Source organism: Amblyomma maculatum, chromosome 1 (assembly GCF_055883805.1).
Source record: "Amblyomma maculatum isolate TAMU_Amacu chromosome 1, ASM5588380v1, whole genome shotgun sequence".
NCBI lineage: Eukaryota > Metazoa > Arthropoda > Arachnida > Ixodida > Ixodidae > Amblyomma > Amblyomma maculatum.
The window spans coordinates 354,347,688-354,369,700 of NC_139344.1; the positions used below are offsets into that span (position 1 = coordinate 354,347,688).

General features: G+C 44.0%; 2 protein-coding genes across 4 annotated transcripts in view; one reads left to right on the top strand and one right to left on the bottom strand.

Annotated features, from left to right (window-relative positions):
- Nucleotides 1-13,763, bottom strand: part of LOC146207835 (ubiquitin carboxyl-terminal hydrolase 15-like) — a 38,140-nt gene extending 24,377 nt beyond the window's left edge. For 2 of the 3 annotated variants that reach the window (XM_084590789.1, XM_084590780.1), the window contains exons 1-9: nt 13,598-13,763; nt 12,739-12,869; nt 6,691-6,857; nt 5,936-6,026; nt 3,377-3,522; nt 1,634-1,689; nt 1,423-1,488; nt 794-938; nt 71-244 (exon numbers count right to left, since the gene is read on the bottom strand). In XM_084590789.1, coding sequence (XP_084446915.1) covers nt 71-244; nt 794-938; nt 1,423-1,488; nt 1,634-1,689; nt 3,377-3,522; nt 5,936-6,026; nt 6,691-6,857; nt 12,739-12,869; nt 13,598-13,692 — 1,071 coding nt within the window. In that variant the 5' untranslated portion in view covers nt 13,693-13,763. Of the gene's footprint in view, nt 1-70; nt 245-793; nt 939-1,422; nt 1,489-1,633; nt 1,690-3,376; nt 3,523-5,935; nt 6,027-6,690; nt 6,858-12,738; nt 12,870-13,236; nt 13,413-13,597 lie in introns of those variants that run through there. The other variant, XM_084590798.1, reaches the window with a different exon arrangement.
- Nucleotides 13,764-14,214: 451 nt separating this feature from the next.
- On the top strand, nt 14,215-21,787 carry Arpc4 (Actin-related protein 2/3 complex, subunit 4). Its single transcript, XM_084590831.1, has 5 exons — nt 14,215-14,319; nt 16,238-16,356; nt 18,490-18,697; nt 20,487-20,657; nt 21,668-21,787. The coding sequence occupies exons 1-5, from the start codon at nt 14,317-14,319 to the stop codon at nt 21,671-21,673; spliced, it is 507 nt and encodes a 168-aa protein (XP_084446957.1). The 5' UTR covers nt 14,215-14,316; the 3' UTR covers nt 21,674-21,787.
- The last annotated feature ends 226 nt before the right edge of the window (nt 21,788-22,013 follow it).

Here is a 22,013-nt window from a genome sequence, read left to right on the forward strand (position 1 = left end):
TGCTCATCACAGCTGTTTTTTCAGCACACAACAAAAATCCACAGAGGGCAAACAAGCAAAGCACACGCACCTTGAATGGCCTGGGAATGACGCTTGCACAGTTGCCCGACCACATGACCTTGATGAGGTCAGCGTAGGACTTGGCGATCTCACCCCGCATGCCCAGTGGGTTGCTGTCGTTCAGCTCTGCGAGGTACCGGTCCTTCATGAAGTACTCCGTCAGCGGGGGCGTGTTGCTCATGCACTGCAAAAGTGTGACAAATAAAAAGAGCACAGTGAAGACTCTTCCACCCAAACGAAAGATGTACCAATCAGCCACAAAGAGACAACCATGGCGCAACCTACAAAAGCAAACATTGCATGCCAACTTTGAACATGGGGGGATATAAACTAAGGGCAGCTAGGAAGAAGAGATGCACAGGTGTACAGTTTGTAATGGGCGAGGGAAACGCATGCAGCAAGTTCACTTCACCGACATGGTGGAGAGATAGGCTTTAGGCAACCAGTAAAAAAAAAAAAAAAAAAAAAGAAATCTTCGAAATTTATCAGCTTGACATGGTATGCAGGCTACGCGCAATGCATTTACAATTATTGCAGTCCATGAGCAGACTTCCAGAGACCACATGGCCGCCGACAAGACAACTAAGGCCAACTGAGAGGCACCTTGCCAAGCCTAAACTTAAATTACAGTCACAGCAGAATTTGAAGAAATCAAACGCCGCACGGAAGGGAGTGCTATTCCAAGGAACGCCACCATGAGCTGTCCCATTGAGAGAAAGCTTCCCTTCCTCACCTGCAGAGCGGCGTTCATAAAGCAGGTGTTGCCTAGGTTTCCCAGCCCACAGAGGCCGGGCGTGTTGCTCCCCTGAAGGTCGTAGCTGTAGTTGCCGCTGTAGTTGCCATACGTACTGCTCACAGCACTGTAGCTCCTTGTGGCGCTGAGCGGGGCAAGAAGAACAAAGGCGAAGAAGGTTAGCGCAATCAGAAGCACGACAAAACATAACACGAACACATTTGGCATGCTTACCCTCCAATTGAGAATTTTGCAAGAGCAGAGAATAACCTGACAAACTCTTCACACAACACTTGTACACACAAAAAGAGGTAGAAATATTTCTGATGCCAGCTAAAGACAGACTGTACCACTCCATATTTCCCAGATTGCTATTATTTGCTTTTAATTTTTTCATAAATTATGCACATCCAAGACATGCCAGAGGAGGTGATACAGTAATACAGCTCAGTAAAACCAGGTCAAGAATCTGGCTCCTAGTAGACAAAAAATAGAATAAAATGCATAGTAAAAACAATTAATAGAACAGTTCATTGTTCTTTGCACATCAACTGTAATTCTTAAAAACTGCCGTGCCTGAAAACAAACAGTCAACACAGTGAAATAAACATTTGTAACTTCAGACATACATTGTGTTCCCTGGTGCCCCATATGTTTTATGTTCAGATGCCCTGTTGTTTGTGTAAGACTTGCCGCTGCAACAAAGAAAAAGAGACAGAGAAACCTCATTAGTTTTCGCACTTAAATTCAACACACCAGTACACACACACACACAAACATACACACACACAGAGAAAAGGGAATGGAGACGAGGAAGAAAGTCGAGCCGTACACACACACCTTTTCACTTGCCTTGGCCACGAGCCATCATCGTTCCGTTCTTCGAGCAGAAGAACCTAGGAATCAGCGCAAACAGAGTAGATTGTAGACCGCGGCGGCTTCAGGTTGCATGCTGTGCCATGAACAGGGGGCCTGGTTGTCAAATCTTTCCAAAACAGGGAAAGCTGCCCTTCATTTAAAACTTCCAAAAGAGCTCAGTTTATGCCCTATAAAGTACAGGTGGTTACGACATAGATAGTGTTGCCGCTAGAAAATGAAGAGGAGATGTGCCTGTCATACTCGTTGCCGCCATTACACCCAAAATGGCTTTCAGAAAAAAAAATAAAAAATGCCTGAAACACGCACTATTCAGGAACAATGGCCCAACATCCCTAGAAGCTGTCAAACGAAGAGTGGAGTGTCCAAGTGTCTACTGCTGAGTATTAGCACAGCAAGAGAAGCCCAACATACTAAAGACAGTTGATGCCAAACTGTGAAGTATTGAGTAACAACCGATAGGAAGGCTTCGCACTTCATCGCTGCCTGTAGCTTAACAATCACAGCTAAAAATACCTTTTACTATATAATAAATGCTGTCAAAAGATGAACACTTATGTCAAAAGGTGAACACCTCGTGATGCTATTTTGGCAGGTGTACTGCCAAGAAAGGTGCAAAAAAGAGGAGAACCCGTTAATGATTAACGCTCCCCCCCCCCCCCCCCCCCCCCTTCAATTTTCAATGGCAAAAGTGGGAGGCGAGTTCAATATGCGAGTAAATACAGTAAATTTACCACAGTGCAAATGTTCTTTTTTAAAGTTTTTTCGAGGCCATTCGATAGTTTGAACTCTTTTTCTTGGTCTCGTGAAGTTCGAATTAATAACAAGCTTTTACTGTATGGCCGCTCTAGCCTGTGGGAGACTGTGACAAATGGTACAATGCAGATAGTGATGCATCGTTCCACTTTGCCGCAATCTAGAACCGCCACCAAACGGAGCTTTTTTGTCAGCTGAGAAGACTGACAGCCACAGGCCACATGCATGGGTACTATTTTTAATCATATACTTAACCGTCTCAACAGCACGAATACTATCAAGATGTCTGCCTTCTGTGCAAATGCTGGAAACAGCAAAACATAGTGCAGTGCTTACGGTGTCCACGTGTAGCCTGAATTTGCACAGAAGCATTTGCAATAGCAAGGAATGCATTGTAACCAGCCGCCACACAGGCAAGATGTACATAATTTTGTTCCTTGTGCACCATCCGCACAATAACCTTAAAGAGAAGGTACAGATGGTTCCAGCAACATCTTCAGCAGCAAAGTGAGAGAAGAAGCAAGGCTGTCGAATAGCTGCCTCACGTTAATGAAGAAATCCCCAGTTCTTTTGTGAAAAGCAGTTTCGTTATTTGAGTAAGTGTGGTATATGTCCGGCAGTACATTCACAACTGCCCAGCAAGCAGATGTACAACATAGAGGCAATGTGATTGGAGTAATGAAGTACTAGTAACTGATGCTGTGGATGAAGCAAGAACCCATCCTTGCACACTTGTTTTACCTCACACATCACCTGCAACCTCCTGTACAGCTCAGACCAATGTTCGTTGAATTTTCTTCCCAACCGATGTTCTGGAATGTAAGTGGGGGCAGGAATACCTTCGTTTCTTTCACTGCAAACTTTGGCAAGTAACCCTGCTTCATCAAAATCAGCAGAGAGAGACCTCCAGGTATCCCATGTTCAAAACAGACGGTGCCCAGATGGTCTTACCTGACCAGGGTAGAGACCTACATCCTGGATGGTACGCGACCGGTCAGACAGGTGCTCAAACGTGTTGCTGCTACACCGGCTCCAAAGCCGTGTCTCCTTCTCGGGTGGCACTTTGAAGACTGCACGCACGTCCTTTTCTACCAGGCCTGTGCAGTGATTACAATGTGCAGAAGGCAAGACCAACTGTTTAGGCATATACATACATATGCAAGCGTAACACGACTAGGACTAAATTTAGCAAAAACCAAGCACTTAAATGGAATATATATATTTTTTTCAATAAAGACGTCAAACGCGTCTGGGGACCCATGTCTAAAAACACCTCCACGTCGTGTGGCTTGCTCTTTCTCTAACCTCTTTTCTTTTAGGCACTTTCTCCCCCCAAACAATAAATGACTGGTATACCTCACCAGCTTATTTTCTACACCTTATGCACAGGGTGTGCCCAGAAAATAGTGCAATTATAGCGATAAAGAAAGATATTCGAGATATCACTACAAACATTCCAAGTTCTTCATATTTTTTCCTAAGACTCTGCCCTGCACTCTCTGCATCCTGGAAGGTATGAACGGGAATCTCGCTAGGGCCTTTGCAAGAGCGGCTTGGATCACTTCAATAAGAACCAAATTTGACCGCTTTCAGGTCGGTCCAAATTCTCGGAAACAGGAACAAGTCTGCCCGTGTCAGAAGGTCAGGGCTGTACGAGAACTAGGGCAGCATTGGCCAAGGACTCCCAAGACACACGGAGAGCTCTAACTGGGAGCGTGGTCGTGTTATGGTGCAGCTGGCAGTTATCAGCGATCCCCTTTCACGTTCAGATGACATTTCCTTTGACCTCCTGAACACATGCATGTAGTAGGCAGCACTGACTACCTGACCATGGGGTAGGAATTATTTGTGAACCACAACCCTGGCGTAGAGAAGACAGCATGGTCTTCACTTCGGACTTTGCCACTACTGCCTCCTAGGGACGAGGAGAAGGCATTCCATTCGGAACTTAGGTGCTTCGTCAAAGGGCCGTACTCGAATGTCCAAGTTTCGTCACGGGTAATTACGACATGCTAATCCACTGTCTAGTGTCAGCAAGAATTCCTCCTCAGCTTAGCAGACAACTGAAATATGTCATTATCATCATCATCATCAGCCTGATTATACCCACTGCAGTGCGAAGGCCTCTCCCATATTTCTCCACTTAACCCGGTACTGAAATATGTACTGTTGTTTGAATGCTGACTTCACCGCGTGTCATGTAACAACGATACTAGGGGATTCGCGGAAACAGCAATCGCAACGGTCTTAAATTTCTGAGTGAGCTCAGCTTGGCAGTGGTGAAAAGATAAGAGCTTTCATCCCCTAACCAAACCGGTTAGCACTGCCATTAACAGGAGCCAAAAAGAAAAATAATAAATGCATTACTTTCAGGACACATCTTGTGTATCAGCATGTTCAGCCACAATATACAGTGTTTCTTTCATTTGTGTTTTGCTTTCCTCCAGTTTCAAACAGTAATATCTTTTTTTTTTTTTTTTTTGCTGTTCACTGAAACTATTTTTCTCCTGCTTTGGACTCATCCTAACAGTATGCTATGAATAATGCATGCGCAGCAGAAACTGAACCCGAACAGAGTAGCAGCCCTGAAGGAAATTCAAAGCAAAGGCTCATTCAAAATTAGATCTATCACGACCAAGCAACATGCGCACAAATGCACAGATATGAGCAAATTACATGACTGCACCAAGTGCTACACGTCCACTAGAAATGACAGCAAATCCTTGATTTCGTACTGAAGTCCGACATCAGATGACTCTAGGAATACGTCAAGCCATTCAAAGATTCTACCTGGTTATCAACAGTGCTCATGGGTACACCTCAACCTTGTCCAAATTTATTATTAAAATTTTCTTGATGAAAATACTGCTCTTCTTTGGTTGACGAGTAGCCATAAACTCCAGGGTCAGCATACAAGCCAAGAGCATAGTCTTAAGTGGCAGTTAAAATTGGACCCACTCACAATAATGAAGCAAAGGTTCTTCTTCACCTGACCGAAAGTTAGGAGTAAAACACCTTCCACTTGATATGCGATTGTTTCTAAAAAGCTGGATGTTTTTCTGCGCGAGCAACGAGAACGAGAATGTTTCGCGGGCAAAGGAGATGTGGCAAACTTATTCGGTAGAAAATATTTAATGGCATTACTCCTAAGTCTCTTACAGCCCTTAAATTTCTGCATGCGGCACTGTCACTACATCTTAAGGCAGTACTCAGTGAATGACAACAAACTGGTTCCTGTGGCACAGGTGCGAAAGTTGCCAGCATGGTGAGGGACACATCATTGCTATCCTTCTCAAACGAAATTCACTCATAAAAGAAGTGCCATGCAGTGGTGTGACCGGTGCTTCACAAAGCACTATATAAAAGTAGGAAGACACCACACAAATATTAAGTGAAGGCAGGAAATTTCATCGATGCAAGCAAGCAAGGTGGCAAGAGCATCAGTTGCCAAAGCTGATCCCGTAACCAGGTATACCAAATATACAGAAATAAAAAGAAAGAAAAACTTGCCTATTGAATCAACTTTGCTGAACCTCCGTGTCACATACTGATCCATATTTGAATTTGTGCACAGTTTGAATTCCAAAGGATATACTTCCACCTGTTTGGGGACGAGAGAGAGAGAAGTTGAGTGAAAATCCCAAAGAGCTTCTTATGGCCATATGGATTCATTCATGTGGATGTCCGCCAATGAGTCAACAGATTGCCTCGGCCGAGATCTACTCCACCTTGGACTAACCAAGAACTACGCACACATCTGTAAACGCAAACGCACGAAGCGAGAGGACATACAGCGCATCGGCTCCACAAGTTTTGGCTGCAGCCATGGAATTTCGACCGCAACCCCATCAAAACAGCTGGGAGAACAAACATTCACTATTACATAGATGTTCTTACATAACGCATCTGTAAGAAATATTTCCGGCTCCTAGTGAAAGAGAAGATATGCTTTTAGGTCATGCAGCGCATACGGTAATCCCTTCGCCCGTTGATAAAACTGAGGAACTTCGATGGCACCACAGAAGGAGAAAGTAGATACAGTTTTTTTATTTTTATATTAACTTAGAAATGTCAGTGCATGTTAAAGATCCCCAGGTGATAGAAATTATACCGTAGCCCTCCACTAGGACTCCCCTTTCTCTCTACTTTCACTCCCACCTTCCTCCCTTACCTTAGGCGTGGTTCAGGTGTCCACAGCGCAAGTGTGACAGATACTGCGCCTTTCCCTTCCTGTGAACCAATTATTATTCAATTATTATTCTCACCTTGCAGGTCTTGACGAAGAGGCCCACCTCGATGACTTTGCGAGGGAGGGGAGCCTGGCCTGGCATGAGGCCGTACCAGGCCAGCATCTTGTCCCATGCCTCATTTGAGAGCAGTAGGTAGTCTAGGTCTTCAATCAGGTGGTCCTTGATGTCCCCGCTGTTGTCTTCTGCGAGATGAGAAACCACGGCAGGTATGCCCAATCAAGCTCACGGCAACACCTTAGCTCCTACGAGGTCAGGCAAATCGCCGAGGGACACATCTATCCAGCCATGCGCATCTCATATGCACGCGTACAGCTCTGCCTCGAAATAATTGATCTCCTTTTGAGCACAGAACATTTATAGTGCCAACATGACAATCGAGCACATTGCAAAAAAAGGAAGAAATGCTAAACCGTGTGGTATGTTCCTAGCACCTTGTCTATTATTAAAGGGACACTAAGGAAAGGTCCATGACTATTTATATATTAGCAAAATCTGATACCACAGCATTTCCTGCCTTAGCTGTCACTTGCCCGAAAGCAAAAGATATTTATTGTTGCAATATTTAAGTTTGAAATTGACAAGATTTCTTTCCGCTGCTCTGATTCCAACTGTTTTCTCATAGATGCCATAAGTGAAAAATGCCTCAAGCCATGGTATACACATGGAGTCTGATTTCCGGCAGCAGCTAATGCGACGAGGGCACATTGCAGCCTTCTTTCTTTTTGCTACCGCCGGTGCAAGGCAGCACCTATCGCTGCACATGCCAATAAAGTCTCAGAACTTTCCATGCACTGCAGATTTCCATGCAGTGAGACATATAGTTGCATAAAAGCTGTGAATGGTAACTAATATATGAGTAATATGGCACTGGGAGCAACACATCAGCCCCCCCCCCCCCCCCCCCAACGCAATAAAAAAATTTTAAGAAACAATTTTGTCAAGACATTACGCATACTCCAGTGCATCAAAATTGTGACAATGAGAGAACCCCTTGACATCACACGACACGAGTCATCGCTTCTTGAAATAACTTCATGTAAGCTTAAGCAGAAAAAGTACTGAGCTGTCGACCACAGCAGAAAACACTCCTGTAATCGACAAGACCTGAGGTAAATTTAAGCCTAACATTTAATTATTTAAACAGAAATTGCAGGGTGTTATTGAGTGAAGACTGCTCAGACACATTAAAGAGATAAATGATGACACAGGAAGTGCTGCACACCATTACACTCAAACTTCAGGAGCAACATACAAACAGCCCCTTCTCCCTTTTCTATGCAAAATGCACAGCACAAACTATGCGCTACTGTTTTTGGTGTACTAGAGTGGAAAAACGGACCTAGAGTGGTTAAGTGCATTAAACTTATTATATTTGCAATGTGAGTGGCATCAAAAACTAACACAAAGTCCCATTTTGCTATGGTCTTTATGGTGCCAGAGGCAACCCCGTAGATCCCTCTGCACTGTACTGAGCTGGCGAAATGAAGCATATCTGCAACATTCATTGAATGTTACACAAGACAAGACTAGCTAAAGTTGGCAGTACTGTGTTACTGGTATCATTTGCAGTAGTACTGACCTCAATATGAAAACGCCTGTTTTCAGTATTCACCGTGACAATTTCGGCTTTCTAGACCTGCCATACTTGTTTATCAACATGACACTTGTGGCAACTGCCTATAAGAAAGCCTGGTTGAAAATCTGGCCATCAGCTGCCACCTGCTCAGGAACCACTTCAATTTCATAGGCCCAAATTCAAGCAGTGGACAGAGTAGCTTCATATAGTCTTCAATATATCCAAAAAAGCTTGGGCCTTCAGCTGATCAACATTTCGGTACGTGGACATCCTGTCTAAGCATTCACTAATCTTCAGCAGTAATCAGGACTCCTATTGATACTGAGTCAGTGGTGAACTTTTTCCTCCGACGTGCTCTGAAGCTCAGCACCCCCCAGTGTACGTTCACTTTCATATAATACTATTATTCGCCCTATGCTAGAATATGCCGTCATAATATGGAATCCTTTCACTAAATCTAACATTACTAAATTAGACAGTGTCCGAAAGAAAGCAGTACGGTTTATTTACAATTCATATAACCGTTCACTTTCATATAACACTATTATTCGCCCTATGCTAGAATATGCCGTCATAATATGGGATCCTTTCACTAAATCTAACATTGCTAAATTAGTGTCCGAAAGAAAGCAGTACGGTTTATTTACAATTCATATAACCGCACTGGCTATATATATATATATATATATATAGCCAGTGCCCCCAAAATAAACGAGAAGTGGTTTGCTTCCAGTCTCTCACAGAAACCGCATCTGTCGCCTAAAGTTCTTTTTTCAGTTAATCAAAGACCAGTACAATATTGAAACATCCAACATTATATCGTTCTCCTTGGGGTACAACACTAGACAACGGCATGATTTTACAGTAACACCATTACACGCACGAGTTCACACCTTTAAGTACTCTTTTCCCCAGAACCATTACAGACTCGAATAATCTAACTAATGAAGCAGTAACGCAAACTTCACTAAAAAGGTTTGAAAACCACCTTTAACTTTTTTGTATTGTTGTACCGCTACATTCCTGTGTTTCGTTTGTACTTTTGCAATTGTGTTGTTCATATTTAAGATCGTTGTGTTGTTTCCAGCACTGATGTACTTCCATATTCTGCCATGTGTGCCCACCCTGCGAAGGTCTTGTAAAAGATTGCAGTATCAATAAATAAATAAATAAATAAATAAATAAATAACTATGTTCCCACAATATGAAGCACAGATGCAAGTTTCTCTAAGATATTCTATCTCATTCTCAGCCCCTATCAATGCTCAAGTATTAGGATCTGCTCTGAAGAGCAGCTCCAAAGGTCACACAATTTAAAACAGATTCTAAAGGGTTCCACGCACAGCAGTAATTCTTTTGTTTTATCTACACTTCAAACACAAAGCTTACGTAATGCTCTGAACAGAAGATATCAGGGTCCAAGCTCAATGCAGGCTTCCAGCAGCAATGAAACACCATGTGTCATCCACTTCTTTCACAACACACAACATCACTGCCCATAGCAATGCTACAATGAGCAAAGAGTCTCTCTTAAGCATGCAACATGCTAATGCAGAATATGTGCTCCTACCTGAAGCTGACAGTCAATACCACCAATCAATTATTCTGCCCCCCCCCCCCCCCCCCTCCCCCTTCCACCTTGGTTCCAATATAAAAAACAGACAAGCGACATACACTTCAACCTTTTACATGTATTAAAGAGCTGTGCCAATAGGCAATGTCAACTGCTATTCATGCACGCCTGTGTATGACTTCGCGGTAGGTACTTTACAATACAGTTCCTTTAGCAGGAAAATTGCCATGCATCTCGTGACTCTCTGAAGCACAAATGTGATTGAAAAAAAAAAAAAAAGAGCGGAGGGAAAGACCCTGTTCGCAACTCAATTTTTCCACCTCATTTCTTAAATTTTGTTGCTTCAATTAACACTACTCTAACAGATAACCCTCACTCTCTCGGTGAACTGAGCGAAAGGTGCCAGTGCCCCCAAAATAAACGAGAGCACCGGCCTGTGGAAAAAGTGCTCTCCTTTGTCCAGGCTGCTGATGAGGCAAACACCAAGAGTGTCAAGCTGAACATCCAGGTGCCCCACACGTACCCACACTTTACACATGCACATCTGCTTGCACGGCACGCTGCATACGGAATTTTGTTTGTTCGTGCGCTTAGTTTTATTTTGGGGGCACTAGTACATCTGATGCAACTTTTCCACAGTAGAGGCAGAGCAACCACTTAATAGTAATGCTATTCATCCTGCATTCACACTCCTAGTTGGCAACGACAACAGAACCTAAAAGTCCAGGTCTACACAATTTGCCAATTGCCCTGAGCACAAACACGGCATAAGCAGCGAGCACAGAGGTCAAAGAATGAAAAATATGAGCCAGTGCAAGCAAACAAAAGAATTATCCCACTTAGTGAGAATCTTTATGGACAGCAATCCACATCTCTAACTCCAATATCTAGATTTGACATTTGGGTATGCATACACAGTACTATCCAGTTGTTCACTGCACGCACGCCTGCCCATTACTCCTTTCTTTACACAAATCAACATGCTACATATCATGTTTTGCCTCTTGCTCAAAATCTGAAATACATTTAGTTGCAGTCAAAGCGTCAGCATGCCTGCCTCTTTTCCAAATCACACCCTGCTTTATCTCGGGTGAGATGAAACCACAGTCTAATATGATCCATAATCAGCGCTGACATCTTGCTGCATTGCGCAGTCACTTTTCTCTGTCGTCGCTATGTTCTCCCTCAAAATGCCAACACATGGGGTACAGCTCAGCCTGAAATAACTCAATAGACTGTTCAGCCTTGAAGGATGCCATGCATGTTTTCAAAAATGTAGATTACCAGAGAGACGCCACTGTGAAACGTGTTGCTTCACTGAAGCGAAATGTCCCCTCAACAAGCACAGAAAAGAAACACTATCTTATCTCCCAGGACGCTCTACACACTCACTTCCTGCTAGCTGCCTGTGCTCACGAGATGCATAAGCTTATAAACCCCTCTGAAAGAGGAAGTACGAAAGAATAACTTCATAAAGCGCAGCATTCGAGACAGCAACAAGGCACTACCTTCGAGTTCGTAAGAACTTTACAGGCGTCAATGTTTATACAGCAAAAGCACATTTTGTGCGACACAAGGTTGCTAATGCTTCGGCTGTCTACCGCTCAGCTGTTGGAAACAACACTAGCTTTACTGTGCAATGAGAAAGAATATGCCAACTCAACTCTAAGCTGTAACAAAATATGCACATAGCTCAAGCCAGTGGCACACATTACCAAATTCAGCGTGGATGCAATAGCATCACTGCCCTATACATATCCAAACAACTTTTTCTCCCAAACACTTCAAATCACTGTGCCGAACAATGCACCAGAAAAAACAATGGCAAGAAAGAATAATGATCCTTCTCCAACAAGGCAAGATAACTAGGTGCCAAGTGCAGACACCCTTAATGCATTACTGATACGGATGGGACATATAGGTGCTGTCCAAAGTAAATGAATGAAATCTCTGTAAAAATATTTAACTTTTTTGAATTCAAAGCGCGGTGGTCTAGACATATTGGTGCAGCATGTAATTCATGCAATCCCAATTAGCACAGATCTATCCAAGGATGCATAAAATGAGAAATCAATTTTCTCCCCCTAATATTGGGGCTTCCATTTACATTTGAAAATAAATGTATGTGCTAGAATTTGCCTCCTGAAAAGGATGGATTAGTGCTTGGTCTGAAGCTACAGAGCGCAATTGCAAGAATTTTGGTAATGGAATTACAATGCTCTTAAATTATACATGTGAGACAACAGTGTAAGTATGATTCATACATTTGAATGTCACTCATGCCCACCACCTGCATGCCAATTAATGAAATAAGCAGCATAGTGTAAATGCTATTACTAGTGTTATCAGCTTGATGCATACAATAAGAAATCTGCTTCTTACTCATCCAGTCCTTTTAGTAACTCCAGTGCTGATAAATAGCCCATCGTCTAGATACAAAAAAGTACTATAATGTGGTCATATAAAAAGCAACCTGAGGTCCGAGCCATGCAAGCAAAAGAAAAAAAACAAACAATGCATGCATGTATGCCTCTAAATGTGAGAAACATTACTTTGATACAAACACACGATAAAAGTAGTACCTTAGTGTGCATTCCTGGGTCATAGCATTGCACAAACAAAGTTGACCGAAATTGATTGATCAGATGCTTTAGAAAGATTGTCAGTTTACATTCCCCTTCATGATTCTCAAGTAATACTCTAACACAAGCAGGTGTCATTCGACAGCTGCACCAAATTTGCGCGACATATTGTAACTAGTGCTGCACCGGTGACGCCGCACAAACAGCCGCGCCATCAGAATGTCTACTGCCGTTGTCAAATCTGCAGTGACAAAGCACACTTCGTTCTGAGGAACAATCGTCCTACTTGTCACTGAGCACCGCTCCTGAGCGCGCGCGTCCGCGGCACTGACCTCTCAGTAACGGCGTGTTGTCAATCGGCCCCGGATGCGTCGTCTGTTCACCGATGTTGTTGGACGTTTCCCACGAGTCGTAGCCGACGTACCTCTTCCACTGGTTGAACCACTTCTTGTCAATCATGTACCTGCAATCGGCGAGGTGTTATCACGGGCTCATCCAGGGCTCACCGCACACGATCGTGTCACGGCCACGAAGCAATCAAACCTACGCCCAGATCCACCGCAATCGACGGCACCGAACGAACGAAGGGGGGTCCGGTCATTTCCAACAGAGCGCGCTTAATAGACTCATTCTGCGCGACGTATACGAAGGAAGTATCACCGGCATTTCGAAAGCAGCGAGTGAATGCGGGCTCTCGGCGTACGACTGTGCGGCAGAAAAAAACTGCCAAATAAGGCTAGCGAGTACGCCTCGCGGAGTCCGCGCCGGTCTGAGCGCTCCGTACTCGGACCCGACACAAGGACCGAGGCGATGAATCGCGAATGACTTACGGGACCCAGACGGGAGACGGTTGGACCCGCACCAATGCGAGTCACTGCGTAATTGCCAAGTGCCAGAGACGCCAAGGAATTTGTCTTTTTCAGCTGGCGGGCAGGCAGCTGGCGACCTTGGGCGTTAACCTCATGCGTTCAGAGTTGGCACGACGAACAGCTCGAACGTGACGACCGCATGACGCGAGACTCGAATCACTCCGAACTACAGTGCGAGGAAGAGCGGCGAAACGCTGCTCCGTCCTCGGGCGCTCATTCGCCGGCACGCTACGTAAGGCATTACGGCAGTTTCCACATAGTTTTCGCGGTCCCATCGACAAGGGGTGCGCTGAATTGACAGGCGAGCTCACTGCCTACTCACCATATGTCGTCCTTCTTCAGTGGCTTTTTGAATAAATTTGAAATCTCGTTTCGCTGTGTCTCCAAATCAGGAGCAGGGGGACCACCTTCCGCCATTTTCGAAGAAGAACCGATGAGCCTCGATGTGACGTCGCTATTCTTGCGCTGAGCTCGCGGAGATGTGAGTGCGCGTGCAACAACTTTGGTAAAACAGTTGCAAAATTTTGATGACGTTTACTCAGTATACAATGACGTCACTAAACTTTTTTTTTTTTTTTTGCGCGTTTGTTTTATACATGGTTTTATGTTTGTTTAGACTTACTTTGGGAATTCGTTTGGTGAAATTTTGTATCCACAAGAAAATATAGTTCGACTTTATTCAGATCAATTTTGCAACATTTTATCAGTCGGCCTATCGCCTATCTTTATAGCACAACATTTTAGCAAAGTTGGTGAAGTAAAGCTATGGTACAAATTTTTATAACTTATTCTGGTTACAAATAAAATTTTTTTCAACAGCTGAGGTACTTGCCTAACGTCACAAAAATAATATTTCACAGTAAATGTAAATGCTTCAAAGTCTTTCGTACACTAGCGCTACTATTGGCGAAAAACAAAAACTTTTAATGCGTGCGAAGCCTTAAGCGAAATCCCTGCACCTTTGCGCCGGTTGTGGGTGTGCTGCTGTGCTTGTCATGTCCGGCTGTTATTGATAGCGAAATCCCGGTGAAACACGTAATCATGGTAAGCTGAAGCTTGGAACCTAACTTCATTACCATTTAACTTTGTAGTGTTTTGTCTGATTCGTGTTCTCTGCGCATGTAGCGTTACCAAAAACTTCTGCCGTCACTGGTCCGTCATGTGCAATGGCTCCGCGGCAGCCAAGGCGTTGTCAGTTCAAAAAATCCTCATTTTAAATTACTTATCGCACGATATCAGTCGGGCTCACGACGGAACGTGCACGCTTTGTCCAAATCCTAATGAAAACACTACTGATGGGCTCGGTAGGCGCAGGGTATCCATCGCAGGGGCAGCTGCTCGTAGCTGTCCTTCGCTTTCGGAGCGCTGGCTGACCGCTCATGTGTGAATAATAAGGCGATTGAAACCCAGTATCGAGGTGACTCTGCGCGTTGGAAGACTGGGCGCAGGCTTGATCGACTCCGACGACCTGTCTGGGGCGGATGATGGCGTGCACGGGAGCGAAACTGAGGGTACTGAAGAGAGCGTGCACAGACGCCGATGCTTTGAGTCACAGTACTGTTGTAAACAGTGTGTCTGTATGGTAGTATAGTCAGTTCTCGTTAACGTTTTCGAGCCTGTGCGCGCTGCGCTTCTAACTTGCTGCTTGCAGTTGTGAGGCTACCTGCGGCGCGTACCTCGTCTTCTGTTTCCAACCGGCTCATTTTGTCTTGCATGCTTTTTGCTGCTCCTTCCGCTTTGCAGCGCGCTTACAAGAATGAGATGTTTAAGGCGTTTTCGCCTCATGCACGAAGGAAATTCGTAGTGTTTCGTTAAGAAGTGTATGGTTTCGCAAACTCGAGACAAAATAACATGCCCGGCAAGTAGAGTTGAAGTTAGCGCTGGAAATTTGTGATCGCATTTTCTTTGTAAATGAAAAGGCAAAGTGCCGTGGATTGTTTCATTTCACTTACATATTGCACTCACGTCATTTCGTATGGAATGATGACGTGAGAATTCCGACTAAACGCATTTTTCTGACATCGCAGTCCCGTCCATATCAGATCCCGCATTTTTTTTTTTTTTTATATCAAACCTTGGTGTCAAAGGTTCCATCAACCTTTGGTCATCCTAGCATCGGTAAATACCGTTTAAGCATTTATGAAGGTAACTCTGTGCACAGTCTAATTTATCAGCCTTTACATCTCTAGTTAGGTTTAATATTAATTAGGCTGTATGCACTACAGAATGCCTAGCACCGAGCAGAAATAGTATTACTACCGTTAGACTTCTACTCGACGTACCCATGTGTACAGTCACAAATGGTTGAAATCATTGCTTTGTGACTGAATGCAGCAGGCACTGGACCGAGTTAATAGGAAGGATATGGGAGAAGCCTTTGCCCTGCAATGGGTGTAGTTAGGAGGTTGTTAATGATAATGACGATTTAACTTTGTCAGATGTGGTTCATTGTTGTGTGTCAGAGAGAACGATTTTCGTTATGTCTGGACGGGACTACAGTTCCAGTTGATTTTTTTTTGTGAACAGAACGGAATTAAGCAAATATTGCAAGTAACATGCTTCCAAGTATTTGTGAATACAGAAGATCTCGCTATAATAATTTGAAAATTAAGCACAAGGATGTTTTCAGAACAGAGCTCTTTTCAACAGCCCATTGGGCACCTCGTTAATGTCGGGGGGCTTGCATTCTATGTTGGCAGCTAAAACGCAAGTTAAGTGCTCTTTTGATTTGAGGCAAGAGACAAGTGCTCATGATAAAAAAAAAAAAAAAACATTATATATATATATTTGTATTAATTGTGGATCGGTTGAAACATGTTTGAGAGAAACACAAGTGTAGAGTGTTTTGGGAAAAAAAACAACAAAAACTCAATTGTATATATTGCTCTGCTACAAAATTCCCGAAATGGTGGTTGGCTTATAACACAGGTGACTGAGCAACTCTTGTTTTTGTCTGTCTCAGTCTGCCACGTTGCGGCCGTACCTGACTGCCGTGAGGCACACCTTGAACGCTGCCATGTGCCTGGAGAACTTCTCTTCCCAAGTTGTCGAGCGGCACAACAAACCTGAGGTAGAAGTCAGGTATGGCTACCTGGTGTTTCATGAAAACAGACAAATTATGAGACTCTTTGGCATACGAAAAACTAAGTGATATTGCATGATAGTTAGGCCGTATCCTTTTGAACGGGCAATCGCACAAAGGGATCTTACCAAAAAAGGATTCTTTTTTTTTTTTTTTTCTGGTGACACAGTGTGATTACATGCTAATACACCTTGACTGTGTGTTACGAGCATTGTACATGCCTTCACATGCACAATGATATATTTACTGTAGCCCAATGATTTGTCCATTTACTGCTGCTGTCGCTGATTGGGCACCTCACAGACAGCTATGGCAGCTCTGTAAAAAAAAAAAAAAAAAAAAAAAAAAAAAAAAAAAAAAAAAAAACCAAATAGCATATTTGTTAGCTGCTGAAGTATTAATTTCCATTTATAAAGAATGTGCGAGCTAAAATGCATTTTTCACTTGCCCATAATGATGGCTTCATTGATATTGTTGCGAAGAAGGAGACAGGCAGTTGCGCGAGAGGAGTCCTCGTGCTAGGCCAGCCATTAAATCATCCTTCACCTTATTGCCATGTTGCGCCGTCTTCTTGCTTGTCGCCACGTAACATTTTGGTTGGAGGTGCGGCGTACATCATTCCCATCCTCACCTTGGAGAATCGACGCCATCCGTACACCGGGACCAGCAACCGAGAGCCAGGGGATGTCGCCGTGCAGCTTTCCCCCAGCCCTTCCTGTCCAGATTCGACCAGCCACAACTACCGCCGCCCCGCCCCCAGCCTGGATTTGAAGACAAGGCGAACTGACCAGAGACGAAATCAGAGCGAAGACCCGAAGGAACTGAAGGACATGAACACGCAACCCCCGCACAGCCTCCTGACACGACCTCGAGCCAACGGTCCCATGTATGCTTTGGTGGCAGATGGTTGAAGAGCTCCAGGGGAGGCGGATCACAAAAGCATCATCGTGGTGGCAAGCAACTCATTCTCTTCTATCTTTTCAACATCCTCATCGTCATGTCACCCCCGACTGCAACGAACTGATTGAGACGATCGCTCGGTAGCCCCGGGAAGTGTGGCGAAGAAAAAGATAGGCAGTGGCGCGAGAGGAGCCCTCATGCTAGGCCACCCATTAAGCCATTCTTCACCTTATCGCCTAGTTGTGCTGTCTTCTTGCTTCTCGCCACGTAACAATATGCATGTGTGCAAAGCCAAGTTGGGGAGCAATTTTTCAATAGCAACCACATGATTGCACTTTGTGGCTGCAAAGTCCTGGGTGAGCGCCGGTCCAAGACTTCAGACCAGGACAAATATTTGGAGCTTCTGAGAAAGCTACGAAGTTTTTCTTCTCAAGCCATACACCCCCATATGAACAATTAACTCCCAACTTAGATAAACTTCATCGTGGGGATTTTGCTTTTACATGCATTGTACTTGAAGCTACGGGCGCTTCACTCACTCCTATGCGCAAGAAATGAGACCAGCAGTTGTACAGCTGTACACAGAATCAAGGCGTGAAGGCAAAGGAGGAGTGCATGATATGTAGCAGTAGCTTTCGGTGCTGACAAATCCATGTGGAGGAACGGAGAATAGGGAAACAGTATGATAGTGCTATAGCATAGCAGTGCAACAGAGATAGAAAGTATTGGAGTAGAAACGAAGTGCGAGAGTTGCTGCGCTAGCCACCTTGGGCATGCCGTGCGTGCCCGTTCAAAGAGACTGAACATGTGATAGGAGGGTGCATAGCCCGGAAAGACAGCAGGTGTCCTGAAGGGAAAAACCAGCATGCTTCAGTGCACCACTTTGGTGCTGCACTGTTGCACAATGGCGGTGAATTTGAGACAGCAAAGCATGATTCAAGCACAGAAAAGTTGCAGAGCCAGACAGAAGCAGTACTCTCTCCTTTCTTTTTACTTTGTTGTGCAATGCCAATAGCACAAGTGAGCACCATGTGTGGACACGAGGTAAAAACAACACACATGCTGATAAGAGTAAAGCGTGCGTCTTTACTTCAGTTTCTTATCGCTGTGTATTAGAATGTGTGTGATTGTTATCCAACTTGCCCAAATTTCTGTTTAGCTGAGGTAGCCTTAATTGACACTTAAAAATTACGAACTGGAAATAGGCTTTAGTGCATACTCATCCTTTGCAGGAGCAGCAAAGAGCTCCTGCTCACGCCTGTGGTGATAAGCCGCAACGAGAAGGAGAAGGTACTCATCGAGGCCTCCATCAACTCGCTGCGCATCAGCATCGCCATCAAGCAGGCCGATGACATCGAGCACATCCTCTGTCACAAGTTTATGCGCTTCATGATGATGCGTGCAGAGAACTTCATTGTGCTCCGGCGCAAACCCATCGAGGTGAGCACCCACTTTTAGAACCTGCGTTTAATGCAAGGCTCCGCCACTGTCACTGACAAAATTACCTGATTAGTAGAGACAGTAATGATAATGTAGAAGTCACGTGACCACTAAGGACCAATCACGGAGCACCACGGAAGCGTCATGACGTGATGTAGCCATGGCTTCAGATCTCACACAAGGATTTCAGTAGGACTCGGATGTTATTACAGTGTCCTAACATTGACTAAACATCAGTTCTTTGGACAATATTAAGCAATTTCATGTAAAAACGAAGAACGATTAGTAGTTCAGTGATGGAATCGAATGTGCGACCCTTTGGTTGTGAGTTGAGCACGCTACCCCTATGCCACCAAGGTGCTTTAGCAAGTAAGCATGAGCAGAGTTCGTGTACAAGCACATCAGTCTGCAGTGACAGAAACATTTAACAACAGCAGTGTCTCAAGGTCACATGATCACTGCACAAAAATTCCAAATTCCAAAAAAATTTGGTTGGTTTTGGCAAACCCTTTAGTATTTGGCCATCCACCTGGAAAAAAACGTGGGGAAATCTGGATCCAATTGTAATTGAAGACTCATAACATAGGCCATTCCCGCTTAAAGGAGCCCTTAAGTGGCCCTATAGATTTTACCTTGGACCCTCATCTTCCCCATTGGCCTACTACTTCGTAAACAACTAGGTGAAGCATTTTATGATTTGGCAGCTACAGAATGAGCAGTGCATGCCTTGGTGCACGACAAATGGCCCTGCATCCTTCTGGCTTTGCCACGTCATAGTTGTAATCTTTCTCTAACATTATTAAGTTTATGACCTCACAGAAAGATATTAGTGCATAATGGCATCAATATATATAGTGTTGTGTTGGCAGCGTTGCTATCTTTCTTGGAAAGTTTAGCTCTTCGAAAAAAAAAAAAGGAACATACTAAAAAAAGACGCTACAAGCACCAATTCTAAAAGATTGATACTGATTCATGTCATTCCTACCTACTTTCCTCCGATAGTCGGCTTTTGGCTGGGTAACATATGATGAGAGCCGTTTCTGAAGTTTGTTTTCAATAGTAGTGGAATATACATTTTTGTAAAGGGTCACGCATGGGTAGAAAGGTGCACTACTGCTCTGGGAGCACCGGTAGCAAATTTTACTTCTGCACCAAATGACCAGGAGGTGCCAATGTAAGGCCTTTGGGCTGAGCAGTTATATGGAGGACCACAAAGTTGCAATAAAGAACAGTGTATGGTATAGGCTGAAGACTCTGCCCAGCTTCCCATCATAGCAGTGCTCATGCTTGTGGTGCTCTTTTCAGTGTATTTCTTTGGCCTGCTGGTCGACTTGACTTAGCCTTCAGTAAGGGTGATGAGAAGGTACTGCACATTGCCAGTGTTGCAAAATTGTATTGCTTAAATCATTTTGCGATCCTGTTCATGAACATTGACTAGATACTGCACCGCCAGATGGGTGTGTGCAGGAGGACCATGAATTTTCATGCCTGTTCTATTTGTTTTTGTAGTACATGCAGGCATGAGAAGGTGCATCTTGTGATGATATAGTTTTTGCCAGCTGCTACCATTGTGTGGTATCTGTTGTTCCATTGTAATGCTAGGATGTGAAATAGTTGCTGGCATGGTGGCTTGCACTTCACTCTTTGTGGCGGTGGGGAATGTGATTTAGGCTTAAAGGGCTGCAGGAACTATATTAATAAAGCCCGCCCTAATCTGGACGAGGAGGAGCGACAACTTGCTGTTATCAAGGTGCAAACAAATGCGAGAAGTCTCTCTCTCTCTCTCCAGGGCTATGACATCTCGTTCCTCATCACAAACTTCCACACGGAGCAGATGTACAAGCACAAGCTAGTTGACTTTGTGATCCACTTCATGGAGGAGATCGACAAGGAGATCAGCGAAATGAAGCTGGCGCTCAATGCGAGGGCACGCATCTGTGCCGAGGAGTTTCTCAAGCGGGTGAGCATTGCTGCCAGGCGCCAAGGTGTTCGTCGCACACACGCACACGTGCGTGTGTGTCTTTCACCAAATAGCAGAGACAACCAGTTTGTCATTTGCAGTGCGGCCCGGTTGACAAAATCCCGCTCCATTTGGTCATTGACGAGCTTTCTTCTTGCACTGGAGACATGCAACTTGTTGCGGAAAGGTTGCGAGTGACTATATAGAAAGGTTTTCTCCAGCGAATTTCGTGCAGTGATTTCAAGTTAAAAATGGAGCAAAAAAAAAAAAAAGAACTTCCTTTCAAACACAATTATGAATAATTTCAAAACTCTTGAAGAGTTTTGCAGCACTACTGTTTGATATGTAAATAGGCCAGCATCCTAACTGGAAATCAAAAGAAATCAGCTTCGTGCATACATAGACCGATGCAAGCTTCAAACTGTGAACAATTATCACAAGAACTTTGAGCAGCTCTCGTGAAAAAAAAAAAAAAAAATAGCGGGCAGCTGCCATACTTCACAGAGATTCAAAGGCAGCTGTTTGACAAAATTGTCTATTGTAGCATTGCCTGTGTTGGTTTCTGCCATCTTTTTGTGCATTTGTAACTGGATTTCTGCAACTTGTCCTGGATTTTTTGCGCACTGGTGACCCTCAAGCTTGGACAGAGGGGTGTTGCAAAAAGATACGAATTAGCCTATGCACAGTACGCAACTAAATGGTGTAATTAGCCAAAATAATTTTTTTATATTTTGGTGGATACATAGTGTTGCCCGACTGGCTCAGGTCACTAAAGAGCTGTTTAGTTACCAATGGTCCAAAGACCATTGACATTAACTAAACAAGTCCAAGCACGGTAGCATGGTCCAAAGACCATTGGTGAAGGTATCAGCTTATGCACAAACCTGCCCTTTGAACGTAAAGTGCATGAAAGCTTGACAACAGGTTAATTGCATGTGTTCATTGCCCTTGCTTTCAAATCTCAGATTGGGTTTACCCGACTAAGAGGGCGTTCTGTCTTTTCTTTGCAGTTTTGACAAGGTCACAGCCTGCTGCTGGCAACGGTTTTTCTCCCACACATACAAAAAAACATTTATATAAATATTCTATATGAATCATGTTATTGTAATAAACATTTTTCTTTAATAACACTGGAGCAGCATTTGTTTAGAAAACGTCTTGAGCTGGATTGCCCCTTTTGATGCAGCCCTGACAGTAAGCATATGCATACAGGGTAAAAAATAGGAGCCACGAGTAAAAAGGTTTTTTTTTTCTTGAATTTAACGCAACACCAAACAATTTTCAGTCTTGGACTCATTTTTGTTCAGCGCTATCACTGTCAGCATCTGCCAACATTTTTACAGTAATTATATAAAG